Below are 15840 nucleotides of genomic sequence, written 5' to 3' on the forward strand. Positions count from 1 at the left end.
CTAACTTCAACTAGTTTTTAAGTACATGTAAGACATATAGGCAAGTTCTAACTTATATTTATAATCCTAACATAATGTCATGTCAAGAAGCAAGAATGCTCAACTCGCCCTGCTTATCGCTTAAGCAAGTAGGTGGAATTCGATTATTTTTTCAATTTTTGTTGGAGAATAAATCCAATTATAAAGGATTTCTCTTTATATATCCTTGATGATATTGTATTTGTCTTTGTTTCCAACTGTATTGCAAAAAAAAAAAAAAAAAAAACTTACAACGGGTACACACGCACGCACACGTTCTAAGAGCCTTGAAAAAAACTGCAAAGTGGATTCTTAGGATTTAAGGGGAAGCCACGCAGTTAAATAAAATGTTATGAAGAAAGATGGTGAATTACATAAATCTAGTCAAACAATTGCAATAAATAAATAAATTTCTTTCACTGTCAATGATTTGAGAATAATTAAACTCTATTATTTATGAATTCTAGCAAATTTGTCTTTTATGATATCTCAACTCTAGCTAGTAATTGATTTCATCTTGGGATTTTCTTTTCAAATCACATATAATTAAAAATAAATTAATTATTAAACTCAACGTGATATATCACTCCTTCCAGTGTCATACGCGAGAGACTTCTTTCAACATGGTTTGGTTTCCAATAGTATAAAAAACAAATAGTAATGGCTAGTTCATTAATTGCTTTAATCCAACTCCATTAATTATTAATTAACGCAGCAATATAGTGTTCATCAGGCATTAATTGTTTTTCATATATGCGTGTTGAGTGGGAATTAAATAGGGGCATTAATTGTTGAAAAATCCTCACGCGCAAGACTTTATACTTAGTCTTATATATTTAACATAGTTTTATCCAATCATATCAAGACATGTGAATTTTAATGTATTAATAATATCAATAACAAAAGTTTGTTATCTAATATATGATGTATAATTTAATTAAAAACAAACACTTTAAGTATATAAGGCTGAACATATAAGTTTATGGATGAATGAACAAACTACTCTATGAACTTTAGGTCCAAAAGCACATTAATCCTGAACTTGTGTATTATATAAATTATTTTTTTAACTTTTTAAAATAGTACAATTTGGTTTTTGGTCCCCTTTTATAATTTTTGAGGTTATCTTTTTTTTTTTGTCAACTAACAGTCAAAATTAAACTTTTGCTAACAGTAGGGGCCATATTATATCATTTATGTAAGAGTTAAGGAAATAATTTGTATAATAAATAAGTTAGGGTTTATGATGCTACTTGATCTAAAATTCAGAGAATAATTTGCTTGTTTACTAAAGTTTTTTGAAAAATGATTTTTATTTGGGACAAAATTATGAATTTCAATTGCTTTTAACCAATTTTATTAATCTATGTGAATCAGTTATCTCTCACCTGTTTCCTACACAAGAAACTAGAGGAAAAAATAATTTTATCAATAAATGATAAAGTAACAATGATAATTCATAATATTTTGTATGATAGTGTTGGCTCGTTGTTTCAAAGAATTGGTTAGAGTATCATGCTTTTTAGAGGTGTGCTAGATGAGCATGTTTTCAAAATTGTAAGCTAGATCAGATGATCTAGTAGGTTTTTAAAGTTTTTTATTACAATTTCTTTAAAGTGTTGAGTAATTGTGAGAAATTGTGAGTACGCCAAGTGACATGTAGGATTTTGTTGTATTACTGATGCATTAATACAGTAAGTGTTCCATGGGGACAGAGGGAAGGAGAAAAGTACAAATTAGGCTACGAAACAAAGTTTGTTTAGATGAATGAGTTCACACGAAGTTGGTTAATGCAGGGTTAAAAGTTTATAATTTGTGTTGGGCAAGTCTTGATAAGTTTTGGTAGAGTATCGAAATCCTTCTATTATGTGCTCGTCACCTATTTATAAAAAAATAAAATGGCACCAGAAGAAGCAGATAATTGTTTGCTATATTAAATCACCAAGGATGTATTTTATCATGTGAAATGGTGAGAGCAAGTGTGCCGAAAAATTCAGGTAAGTTAGAGTGGGCGTCATTGACTTCTTTAATATCCCAATTTTAAATTTTGGAATTTAAGTAACATTAGGATGAGATTTCATGAAAATTGAAAATTACCATGTAATAATTGAGTAAGGAAAGTTTTACTTAAAAAAATTAAAATATATTTTTTAAAAAAATAAAGGTTAGGTGAAGTGAAAAGGGATATTTAAAATACATGTTTCAAATTATGATATTATAATTAGTTAATTATATTTTATTAAAAATTATTTAAAAAATAAAAATACATAAATTCAGGTCAAACCTTTAAATTTTCATGATCCTGAAAATTTTATTATGTATATATATATATATATATAGATATAAATACATAAATACACACACAGAAACGTGAACATCCACCCGCCCACCACGTGTTTATCACCGATGTGCCATATGCCTTTCTTCGTTCAATGCCCGAGGTGAGAGGCAGTATCATTTTTCTGTGCGGCGTTCGCAGAATAGCGAGAGCCGGATGTCGAGAGGGAGCTAGAGGGATCGCTGGGCAGCTTCAACTGAGTGCCGTGAGGTCTTCAAAATTCAAGACTCGGTTGTGTAACTTCTAAAAATATATTTAAATTCAAACTATATTTTAAAATATATTTTTATTAAAGTTAATAAATAGTTGGATTTTTTTATAATTTTTTTATATGTAACTAAAAAACTAAACACATACTTAATCTATCTCATATAAGATTTCTAAAATTTAGGTAAGTGATCTAGCTTCTTATCTTTTTTTTATATATATTTTTGGGTTTTGATAAGATAAAAAAAATATAGAGCTAGATAGATTTTAAATTTATTGAGCATTTCTAATTGATTATTGGGTTGTTAGAAGAGTTAAAAGGTTAGATCAAGAATTTTATATTATTAGTTTGCTCAAAATATTGATTTTGAGGATTCTAAGGTAGGATTTAATATTTTGATAGACTTATGATAAAAATAATGGCTTATTTCTGGTCTAATTGGCTAGAAAAGTTGTCTAGAGGTTAAATATATTGATAAATAAGCTGAATATAAGGATTGGAGTTGAATATATAAATCTAAAAAATTGGATGATAAACTTTGAGGTAGAGTTTTGAGTCATTTGAGAAAATCTGGGTGTAAAAATTTATTATTAAATTTATAAAGGTGAACAAGGAACAAAATTTTATGGAAATCATTTTAAGTTAAAAGATAAAATAGTTTAGAGATGAAATGGAAAATATTGGGAACTATTAGAGTTGAGTTTCAAATAAATAAATTATTAAGACTTATTAATGAATTATATTTATTCTTATTAATTTTTTGTAGACTAACGTTTGAGTTGAATTTGTTGAATGATAGCTTGATTTGTGGAAATAATTTCTTATAATGTTTAATTCTTTCAAACATGCTTGGTTGCTTTAGAAATTGAAAATAATAAGATTCCTTCTAGTGATTTTTAAAAGTATAGCAATTTCTTCCATCTCTTTAGCTTTCCTTGCTCTTCTAGCAATTTCTTCTAGTAGTTTTCAAAATTCTTATTTCACAATGGCTTTGTCCTCTTCCGGTTGTTTACCGAGGTAAACTAAGTTTATCTCCCTTACTATCTAAGGTTCATGTATTTCTTAAGGTTTGTTTTGACTTTAATCTCTTAACCTATCTTTCAAGGCATGAGTGCTCTCTCGCCCCTTGGCTCGTACGTTCAATTTGGGTGAGTATTCATGCTTTCTCTAGGGCTTCCTTTATCTTCCTAACTTGCAAAACAAGCCATTGTTTTTTTGGCCAAAGTCGGTTTGTTGGATTCTTCAAGATTCTCGATCTTCTTGACCCATGGGTTTTAAAGGTTGGGTAACCTATATCATCTTCTCATCTTCTCTAAGTTACTTTTTGCCTTCTTAGCATTTTATTATTGGGTGCTCTTTGTATCCAGTTTCAACCTTCGACTCTTTTAATTGCACTACATTAATAAGAGCTACTAGAGGGAATATATTTTCATTTATCATTATGATTTCTTTCTTTTCCTTAGGGAATTTGAGAATTCCTCCATTTATGTGTTCTTGAATTGCATTTTTGAAAGGCTAGCACATATTAATTGAATGATTTTAGGAATAGTGATACTTACAATAGTCTCTCCCTTTCTGTTCTTCTCTATAGGGGAGTTTGTGGTTGGTCAACAAAGAGATGACCTTTACTTTCAACAAGAAATCGGAGATCTCATCTAACTCGTTTGTGTCAAAGGTGCACTTGAGTTTAGGAATAAACTAAGCTTTACATTGTTAGAGTGGTTGAGTTCCCTATAATGGAACTGAATCTTGTAATGTGTTCCAATATAGATGCACCATCCTCACTAGAGAACAGTGTGAACTCCAAGACATAAAACCTTATCAAGAAGAGATCTTATGATCAATGGGCTTTGTATATGGCTTATGGAACTTTGGCCTTAATAGGGGCCTTAAGCCTAGCTCGTATAGTTCTCTCATTACCTCCCTGATGACCTCCAGGTCCACCAAAGTCATTTCCCTTCCTACATGATTCTTTATCCTGGTCTTCTTTGGATAAAAATTGTCCCTCAAGCCTTTGATGAGTTGCACGATGTCAAGTTCATATGCAATTTGGTAATTTAAAGGATTAGTATGGGCATAGTAATACATTTGTAAAGAAGCCTTATTTCTCATGTCAAAGTGGCCATGTTGGATTGCTTTCTTGATGGTTAGGGCTTGATGGACTCTTTTATTCTTTAAGGTTGCCCCTATTCATGAGGCTTTTCTCGAGAGTGTTTCACTTAAAGGTCTCCTCTATTATTATGTAGATTGCTGTATGGATGGTGAACTAATTATTCAGTAATTGCATAGTTTTCGTTATAACCTAGCACAGCTCCATATACCTTCTTTAGTCTTGCTCTTCTTACTGTTGGTGAAAGAATTCCCTCTCCTGTGCTTTAACAGCTCGAATTCTTTCTTTTTCTTTAGCCTTTTCCAATTGTTGAGCATGGAATACTACTGCCTCATCAACCTATTGTTTGGTTATCTTCCTTATAGCACCTCATGAAGTCCTTCAGGTTTTTTTGGATTTGCTTGGCTTTCCACTCAGAGCTTTTCTAAAGGCCCTCTAGGCTATATTCAAAAATCCTCCTAACACCTAATAGTTCTATGCGCAGGTTGGATATAAGCTTATCTAATCCAAGTGATTGGATGTCTTTTAAGTTGGGAATCCTGCCTCCTTTTTATCATAGTGAAGTAAGTCTTAAGTCTTGTGTGTTGTGCTTGTACCAACACATTTCAAACCTTGAGGGCCAATATGGTCTTTATCTTTAAAATCTTTAGAAGAGGTGTTTCTTGGCATTGTCTTTGACAATTTGGTTCCATTAAGCATGCAAAAAATTGCGTTAGCTCAATTTCTAGGGTATAGGTTAGAGTGTTATGCCCTTTTGAGGTATGTCAAGTGTGCCTTATAAGCATGTCTTCAAAAGTGTGAACTGAAGCAGATGATGGAGTGGGTTCTCAAGGTCCTTTACCATAATTTCCTTGGAGTGTCAAGTAAGTGTGAGAAATTACAAGTGTACCACATGACACATAGGACTTGATTGCATTAATGATACATAAGCATAATGAGTGTTTCATGAAGGCAGAGGGAAAGAGAGAAATACAAACAAGCCTAGAAAGCAAAGCTTGTTTAAATGAAGGAGTTTATACTGAATGAAGTTGGTTGACGCAAGGTTAAAGTTTGTGTTTTGCACCAGGCAAGTATTAGTAAGCATAGTACGTGCTCGACCCTTTTAAGCTCAAAAAATTGAGAACCAAGCTACTACTTTAGTCTTTAAAAAGGTAAATCGGGCTTAAAAGAGTCCGCCTTTTTAAGCCTGAAAAAAAAAAGGCTGACCCTTTTAAGTCCTAATATATTTTTTTTTGAAAAAAACATAAAAAAATAAACAAAAAAAGACATCACATCACTCAAGCTCAACACTCATTGTTTAGTCTAGACAGTAGACATGCACATTATTATTTGCTTGCTTTGAATGTTTTTGCATTCTTTAAATACCTTGAAATTATGATTTTGGTTTATTATTTATTTCAAATAATGAGGATGAAGAACAAAGATATGAAAAGCTTAATATATTTGCCATTGATGAGGATCCACAAGGAGAAGGATCAAATCATATTGATGTTTATGATGATGAAAATCATCAAGGTTTAACTAATGATACTACCAACGTGTAATTGATGTTAAAGTTAACCTTGGGATGTTATTTTTTTATCAGACTTAAAATTTTTATTGTGTGAATTAATTTTATTTTATTTTCCTAAACTTAATGTGATGTGTAATGTAATAACTTTGTTAGAATTTTAAATATAATTTTTAAAATTTTTAATTTTAAAAATAAAAAATAATTAAGGCTAAGGCCTTGAGGGCCAGCCTTTCAGCCCTGAGGGCAAAAACCGAGCTGCTAAAAATAAAGTTTTGAGGTATAATTGAATTTAAAATGGCTAACTTATTTAGGCCCTGATTTTTAAAAGGTCGGCCTTAATTAACACTTCTGTTAATAAGTTTTGGCAAAGTATTGGGAAGTGGTGAAAGCGAGTGCACCAAGAAATTTAGGTAATGGGTAAAGTGGGTGAGATACCGTTATTGACTTCTTAAACACAGCATTCCACTTACACTATGAGGCTAATTTGTTATTGGGTTGAGTCCCCCTTCACATTGGACTGGGCTTTGGCCAATTACCCTCTTGGGCCCAGTATGCCACTTTTGATCCAAATAGATGGAAAATAGCATGAATGAGGTGGATCCACTGTATGAATAATAAAGTAATAGCAATATTTCATTTTTAAACTACAAAATGCTGATTAATTAGTTACATTATAGATATTATTGTCAACTATTAAATATATAAAACTAAGTATATAAATCTTTGTCTTGAAGAAAATAAAAGGCTGAGTAAAACTTATCTAAATGGGAGCTTCATATTCTCTCTCTGTCTGTGTATGGCAAATCCTTATAACTTTGCAAGGAATATAGCTCTGTCAAAATGGAAGCACAATATTTTCCGTGACAGCTAGAAAGATTATACACTTCATTTTCTTAAAAAAAAAAAAAGAATGAAAATGAGAAGCAAAGCAAGAAATTAATTTTTTTTGGGGGTGGGGGGGATAAAAAGGATTGATGCTTTTTGAATAACTGGGGGAAAAGCAAACATGAAAAGGGTGCGAGAGAGAGAGAGAGAGAGAGAGAGAGAGAGAGAGAGAGAGAGAGCTTTTTGACATTCCTTTCTTATGTTCCCTTTTCTTAGTTTGGTTAGCTGAATGAATTCACATCCATAATGCCACTTGATATTCACAATCCGTTCAGCATAGAAAGTCATTTTGGGCGCGCACACACAGAGCCTTATTGTTATTTGATTTTTATTCACCAACGCCATTTTTTTTTTTAATAAAACACCTAACAGGCGTGACGTCTAATGGTAAAATGAAATCCTACTTATCTATGCTCGCACACTGGTGCAATAGTTTAACATTCCACACGCACATGTTAAGCAAGCTTGTTAATGAGTAAAGCACCAGCCTAAAATTTTGTGCTAAATGAATCAAAATGTGTTCTTTGGGTCCACGTACAGATGTTTGGGTCTAATTTGGAGTGATAATATGGGCCCATAGTGGTCAGTCCAAAGGCCAGCTCTGTGATGTCTCTCGCTTTATTTTTCCGGCCTAAAATTCCAAAGGCTGTTGTCCTTCCAAGTTCCAATCTGTATGTCACAATTTTTTTCTTTTAAGATTTGGTTTGGATGAGAAAAAATTAGAAAGAATTTCTAAAAAATAATTTTTTATCATTCTTGGAAGTTTTTCATGCTATTATTTTTTCCCAAGAGTCAGAGTAACAGTTCAACTAGTATAACAATTTTATATTCCATGATATACATGCATGCATCATGAATGGTGTTTTCAAACAAGGCGGCATGACAGATTAAAGAATATTTTTTGGCCGGAACTAATAAATAATTAGATATTTAAATGAAAGGTGACCGATGGTCATGTGGATTGGATGCACTAAAGCAGTGCCATCTTTGATTCAGTGAATTTGGTGGAGTAATCCCTTAAATTTTTATTAAGTTCCATTATCGAACACTTAAAAAAGGAGGGATGAAAAAAAAAAAAGTTAAATCAATAAAGGACCTATTTGATACTCCCCAGTATTAATTATGGGTTCCAAAACTATGGTTGTGGAATTCTTTATTTAAATATCTTTAATTTTCTTAAATTGTATTCTATTTACTTCCCAAAGCTCCATTGTACAGAAGCTTATTTTTTCTTATGGCCATCTATCCCCGCTTGAATTTAAAAAATCTTCAATGTTGTGTAGAATATTTAACATCTTTTTTAGATTAACCTGTCATATCTTGCTCGCTAAAGGAGTTGACCCTTTTTTAAGATTTTTGTTTTTTTTTTTTTGGGTTTCATCATATGGTGTTTTGAGAAATTTGGGAGTATCATTGCCACCTGTCTAAGCTATCTTTTTTATACATTTTTTTTTGCCAACCCTATCTAGGCTAACTCAAACATCACCTTGTGAGATTGTTTTTATTAATGCAACATAATTAAATAAGTTAATGCTATTAATAAGAACGACTTCATCTAAAGGTCCAGGTTTATTTAGGCCCATTTGTTTAAGCTTTCTTCATAAAAAAATTATTATTTTTTAAAAAGAAATTTATTTTATGACATTTTTTATTGTTTGTTTGAATTTTGAAAATGATTAGAATTCAAAAACAAAAAAATATATAATTATTTTAAAAATTACTGAATAGCTTCTCAAAATAATTAGATGACTTAAATGAAAGAAAATGCCAAAAAACTAAAGAGATATTTGAAAATATCATAAAAATTTAAATTAATTAAATAATAAATTATTTTTATGAATAAAAACTCACGAACATGACATAAAATGCAAAAAACAACTTAATAATAACCATTTTTGTTATTATAAGTAAAAATAAAATAATATTAACTTTTTATAAAATCTCTATAAAATAATTGTTTTTTGACAAAATCTCTCAATTGTATGGAAACTAAAAAAATAATATTAAACAGGACCAACCTTAATTTATTACTCTGCATGTTAGTAACTGCCTATCTTGTTATCATTAGAACGGTCCTTCATTCACTAAATTATTTTATATTTATTTTAAAATAAAATATATTATTAAATAAAGGTAAATATGATAAAATAGGATAAGTTTAAAAATAAGTACTCCCTCCGTTTAAAACTGTAAGGTATTTTTAATCGAATCTCACCCCCAATAAAGTAATTATCTATCTTTCAACTAACCCTATCTTTTTATATTTATTCCTATTAAACATCTTATAATAAACATAAAATCATTATCAATAGGGAAACTTTTAAAAAAATGATAATGATTACACCTTAAAAGATTAAAAATGTCTTGTATTTTTAAATATTTAACTCTTTAAAAAATATTTTATATTTTTTATCGGAGAGAATAACTCTTTTATTGAGGATAATATTCAATAAAAAATGCTTTAATCAGTATCAAAAGTCACCCTGAGAAGTAAATAATCATGCCAAATATTTATATTTTGTCTAAATTCAGAAGCCAAAATTGAAAGCACCCCAATTTGTCTTATCAATGCATTTTTTTTACTCCCTCCGTTTAAAAATATAAGGCATTTTTAATCTTTTGAGGTGTAATCATTGCTTTTTTTTAAAATGCCCCCATTAATGAATGATTTAATATTTATTATAAAGTATTTAATAGAGTTAAATATAAAAAAATAAAATTAGTTTGAAAGTAAATAACTATTTTATCAAGAAATAAGATTTAATTAAAAATGTTTTATATCTTATAAAAGAGAGAATAACTAACAAATAATTTGGCAAACATGTTGCACAGCCTGGCAGGTGAGTTTGGCAGAGTGCCAAACATATCTACAAAATTTCTTCCTTATTAAGATATATATATATATATATAGGAACCTAATTTTAAAAAAATTATAGATTTTTATAATTTTAATTTATCTTTAGACTTGTAGTCATGACACTATTCTTAAATATGATCCTAGAGAATACTATGACAATTGTGTGCGCGTGGATAGTTTTAATTGGAAGCGCGTCCGTGGGATATGCATCTCCCCCATCCCACGGCAACGAGAAGTAACGAAAGGTCAAAAAGAGTCCGTGTTAAGGTGTGGCAAAACAAGATCAAAAACAAAATCCAGTGACGAGAAATAAATACTTGTTTATTGTTCATTTTTCCATTCAGGCGACAGACATATCCAGTATGAATCACATTTTAAAATGGCCGATCCGTACACATGATTAAAACAGAATCTGATCACCAACTGTGGAAATACTGTCTTGATGCAAAACAACCACATCCTTCGTCCTCACGTGGAAGCCATCAGCAAGACAAGCAGGACGAATAAAACTGCACCTTACTTTGTCCCGTAATATCCTATCATGTAAAGACCTTGCATGCTTTCGCCTAATCTTCATACGATTTCCAATCTCTATGTTCCTTTTGTTCCTGACCATCCACTCGACAACAGCATGACCCCATCTGTTCAGATTAGTCAATTTTCATAATGCACAATTACGTAAGTCATGCAGGTTTTTTCACCCTTTCACCGCGCGCCTTGCGTTTGTGCAAATGTCTGGATGAGCTTGTCCCACTACTTGCCCAATATAATATCGTTTTAAGATCATCCAACCCGTCGAATGCTTCCAAATTGAGAATAGCATTGAATCACACTGGGAGATGCATATGATTCATGTACACAGTGGGTCAAGTGAAACGGGTCATTTCAAATGTCAAAAATGTCTTTTCGCTAGTTAAGGCTGTAGTAAAAGTCCTGTGTTCAGACCACTATTGCTTCTACCTAACAAAGTTTCTTTTCAGATAGGAGAGAGGACCCGCAGCTGTTCTAAAACAACATTGATTGTTGTCTATTGTGGAACGAGGAAAAAGGCAGGGGGCTGCGTGTCTCATTTCATACAATTATGCTTAGAGTTTACCATATCTCTGTCCAAAACCATGCACTTACGTTTCCCGATAGATTCATTAAATTATATCATAATCTGATATCATCGCGTAAAACAATCGCTTGATATATAATAGCATAGGCAAAAACTTCCACATGACTAAGAAGCTAGAATGCCCTCTTTGTTCTTCTGATTTAAAAAATAATAATAATAAACAATACTGTCTTTGTTCTTCCCCCCAACAACCCAAGAGAAGCGCAGTAAATTGGAGATCAGAGGATAAAGTTGCAGATAGGGCCAGAGGCTCCTTGGGTATGGGTTCAATACAATCCGAAAGCTCTTGAACTCCAGTTGGATTTTGCAGTTTTCCAGAAGTGAAAAAGCCCGCCCTTTTTTTCAATGACAGGACAAGATAATTAAAGGTGTGGAAGCTGAATCAGGTAATATGAAGATGTCCTGTTTAAACTATGGGTCTTATATTCTCTCCAAGTTTTCTTTCTACCTTGTGGTAATCTGTCTTCTTTTGCATTAAAAGCTCCCTCTTTTATTAATGACGGATGCAGAGGAGTAATGATGATTGCATCTTATCATCTAATGAAACCCAATGGCGCGACGAACGACCCTATGTCTTTGGTATTTATACTTTTTGTAAGATCCATTTCACTTTCATTGACAGCTTCTAGCTGTCTCTGCTGCTCCATGAGTCAGAGAATTAATGGGTATTTAGATTTCCAGGGGGTGGTGAGTGTCTCTAAGCCATTAAATAGAATTTGATCTCAAAGTACCTAAAATATATCCGTTCAAAGTGATGAAAGAAGAAGTGGTATTCTCAGGTGGCTATAAAGAATAAAGAGCTCCTTCTACCATTCTCATTTGAACCTCCTTCTCCTTCTTGCTTTCTCAGGATGGAACAATCGCAGAGCAACGGAGGCGCAGAGGAATGTCAAAGCAGTGAATCTGGGTGGACCATGTATATTGGATCCACCATAGATGATTATGAAGACGACGACGACGTAGATAACGATCACACCCCTCAAGCTGATGTAGAAGATGATGAAAGTGACGACTCGATGGCTTCTGATGCTTCTTCAGGCCCGAGCCATTATGGGAATCCATGGGAGAATATGGAAGGAGGCTATGGCATGGGAGAAGAGGAGCATGATGAGAAGTTTTTCTTGGGAAAGAAAGATAATAACAGAACAAGAGGGAAGCAAATAGCAGGTAGAAAGGAGGAAGAGAATGAAACTGTATCCATTGATGACAAAGGTAAGGTTCCAGATCAAGACAGTGACAAGGTGAGAAGAAATTTCAGGATGGCAAAACGGAAATAGACGTACCTCTATATGCTCAGTAGGTTAATTGTTTCGTGGGTTTTTACGTTATGTTTTAAGACATGAGTGAATGAACAGAAGGGGGTTGTGTGTGCGCGTGAGCCTTAGCAAAGCTGACAGTTTGTGTCTTGTTTAGATGTGTAATCTCATGAGGCAATTACCGCAGAGCATCTCTAGTTGCATGAAATGCAGATATTAAGAAAGAGGGGGCATGTATGAAGTAGTAGAGGATAATGATTTGGTTGTGGCAATGCTATTTAAGCTGTGTTGTAAGTTGTCATATATAATATTATCTGGTAAACTCAATTTCTTTCATATATTCATGATTCATATGCCTAGTTAATTAGATTAACTCCCATTGGTTAACATGGAGTCGGAGCTAACAAAATAAATAAATCTACTAAAGCAGCTTTGATGTTTTAATTGAGAAGATAATTATTGTTCAAAATTGTTAACTATAGATTTTTTCCCTTTTCCTCCCTGCATAAGATTATAATAGCAATAAAAAAATTTTGACCTGAATAATGGCAATCAAAATTTACATGACATATATGCTATGAGTTGTGTTAATTTGATTCTTTAGTAAATGAGCCGAGCAACTTGAGGGTGGACATTAAAACTAGGTTTTTCTCCTTTTGTCGAACATATTTGGGCTAGATCTGGCTCCGAAACAAAGATTAACCAAGCCCGACTTGAACTGCTTCTTTCTTTGATGTACATACACCTTCTGTTTTATATTAAGTGTCACGAAAACAAACTTCTTTTTATGGTTTAAAATAAGTGTAGTTTTTAGATTTTAAGAAGGTATTAAATGTTTTCGTTTCTCATTAATGCACTCATAAGTGGCCAAATAATATAATTTAAAGAACACTGGAGTCATTTTACAAAAGGAGAATCTCATCTAGGCCTCAGGAAAAAAAATTGCATTGAGGGATCAATGTACTCTCAAAAATGCTTTTTTGCAAATAAGTTTTTAGAATAAACAATCACCCTCAGTGGGAGAAAAAAAAAATTAAGTTTACTATCAATAAACAATTTCTTATTATATGTAAACTTCAAATTGAGAATTTGTAAATATCTAATCATAAAAATATAAACTTGTTATTATAATAAAATAATTTCACTTTTAATAAACAACTATTTGTTAATGTGTAAACTTAAAGTTATGAATTGGCAAACATGTAATTATAAAAATTCAAATTTGTTGTCACAATAAACCTTAGTTATAAATGTAGGAAGTCATAAATTTTAAACCCTAACTTATAAATAAATAAACATATATTTATGAATATTTAAACTTTTAAGTTATAAATTTATTAATTTGATCAAGACAAACATGCCATCCTTAAATATAAATTTTACTTTCAATGAATGATTATTTATTAACACATGAAAATAGAGCTATGGCTCCGTAAATATGTAGTTGGTAAAAATTTAAACTTTTACTCATTACCTTTTTTCACTAAGGACAGCTGTGTTTTTTCTTCTAAAAACATACTTTCAAAAAAGGTCTCTAGCCTATGGAATAATTTCATAATGTATGTGACACTAACTACAATTTTTTTCTTCCTCTGGGCCTAAGATGAAATTCTTCCTTTACAAAAGAAATGAAGAGCTCCTTTTGTACAATGACTCCATCGATTTTGAGTTATACTTATCTGATCCTCTTTATAAGTTATTTATATCAATTTTATTAATACTAATGTAAAAAAAGTATAAGAAATAAAAGAGCATAGAATTTCAAATATGCCCTTATATAATAAATCTAAAAAATGATGTCACAATACTTCTTCTCTTTTATGGAGGATAATTTTTAAAATACATTATAAGTATTATCTAAAAAATCACACCATGATTTATAAATAAAATCAAATGGACATTCTAAAATGTAACTTAACTTATAAATGAGATTGGAGGGAGTAATTCCTAAAGATGTCAACCACTTTCATTGTATAGATTATAAGATATTTTTAGATAAAATTACACATGCCAATAAAATTTATTCAATAAACTTTACAATCTTATTTTTTTAAACAAAATATAAGCTTTCGTAAATGCTTTTTATTTAATATTTTATTTGTAAAATAATGTTAAAGAGAGAGAATATAATATAACAACAACAAACCTTATCCTATAAGGGAGGTTAGTTACATGGACTATATGATATCATTATACTCTATCATTTGTTAAGTTTTTAAAAATGTTATTAATTAAAAGGTCTTACTCAATAATTTTTAAAAGCGTTCTCTTCGATATTTTTCTATCCCTCTTGACAAGATTTAAAGTCATCTGTTTCGCTTTCCTCACAATTGTCTCCCGTGGTTTTTTTTTTGTACATATCTGAACCACCTCAAATAATATCATTTTTTCTTTAATAGATGTCACATTCACTTTTTCTTGTATTCAATCATTTTAAAATTTGTCTTTACATATATATTCACACATTCATTTTAATATTCTCATATCTATTATTTTAACTTTATGCTCTTGTTGTTTTGTCAAAGTCCAACATTCACGACTATATAAAATTATTGATCTTATAGCAGTTCGATAAAACTGTTCTTTAAACTTATCAGGTATCTTATGATCGAAAATAACTCATTTAACTTTTTTCTAATTAAATCACTCCGCTTGCATTCCGTGTGTAATATCTCCATTAATATCTCCATTTTATTGGATAATTGCTCCTAAATATTTAAAATTTTTTAACTTAAAGTGTGATTTGATCACCTAATTTTACTTTTATTTGAGAAGAGTAAAATTATAAAATTATTATTAATAAAATTTTATTTTATTTTATTTTATTTTATTTTATTTATTTTTTTTTTTTTTTGAGAAAGGGGAGGGAGGCAGCAAATAATCAATTGAGCTCTCATGCACGCACGCACACTGCAAAAGTAGGGCAGGGGTGGAAGGTTGAGGGAGTTAATAGGATATCACATGCCAATGTACTATGAAGTACTGCAACTGGGTTTAGCATTAATTGCTACCTGACATTGTGTCCTTCAAATGAGGCAGATTCAAATCAAATAACTCGTTCCCCGACGTTCCACAATGTCGCTTTCCGTCACAAAGCATCCCCTAAATCCAGCAATAATATCACATGTATACATTCCTTCAGAGTTTTTATAAGCTGGCTAATGTCATCCATTCATCGTATCAATATTACAAATATAACAAATTTATTTAACTTGCCATTCCCAAATGTTATGGCTCAGGAACAACTCTTATTTTAGAAAATAATGAAACTCTTTGTCTAGGATGATCTTGACAAAGAGTAGCCTTGTTTATATTATTTGAGATCCCAGCAAAGCTCTTTTTTTTTTTTTTAATGAGAAAGGTCATGACAAGAATCATGCAAAAGACAAATCAGTGTTCAAAAAACTGTCACACCTTATGAGTGTTTTGTTTAAAATTTTAATATTTAGACTGGGCTACGGAAATTTAAGGGGGAGTAACATAAAAATTTAAAAAGAATATTATGTGGGTGTTTCATGCATGGGAAGGTTTCATGTGA

General features: G+C 31.2%; 1 protein-coding gene across 4 annotated transcripts; it reads left to right on the forward strand.

Moving 5' to 3' along the window:
- The first annotated feature begins 11190 nt into the window (after positions 1 to 11190).
- On the forward strand, positions 11191 to 12629 carry LOC129319298 (protein SOB FIVE-LIKE 4-like). Of its 4 annotated transcripts, XM_054964319.1 has the most exons (4): positions 11246 to 11304; positions 11399 to 11432; positions 11528 to 11625; positions 11897 to 12629. In XM_054964319.1, the coding sequence occupies exons 3-4, from the start codon at positions 11597 to 11599 to the stop codon at positions 12321 to 12323; spliced, it is 456 nt and encodes a 151-aa protein (XP_054820294.1). In that variant the 5' UTR covers positions 11246 to 11304; positions 11399 to 11432; positions 11528 to 11596; the 3' UTR covers positions 12324 to 12629. The 4 variants fall into 4 exon arrangements, with proteins under 4 accessions (XP_054820292.1, XP_054820293.1, XP_054820295.1 ...); XM_054964317.1 differs by having other exon boundaries at positions 11191 to 11432; XM_054964318.1 differs by having other exon boundaries at positions 11191 to 11432; positions 11556 to 11625.
- Positions 12630 to 15840: the final 3211 nt, after the last annotated feature.

The sequence above is a fragment of the Prosopis cineraria genome, unplaced genomic scaffold (genome assembly GCF_029017545.1).
Source record: "Prosopis cineraria cultivar Desert tree isolate PC_DT_omini unplaced genomic scaffold, ASM2901754v1 PC9, whole genome shotgun sequence".
Taxonomy (NCBI): Eukaryota; Viridiplantae; Streptophyta; class Magnoliopsida; order Fabales; family Fabaceae; genus Prosopis; species Prosopis cineraria.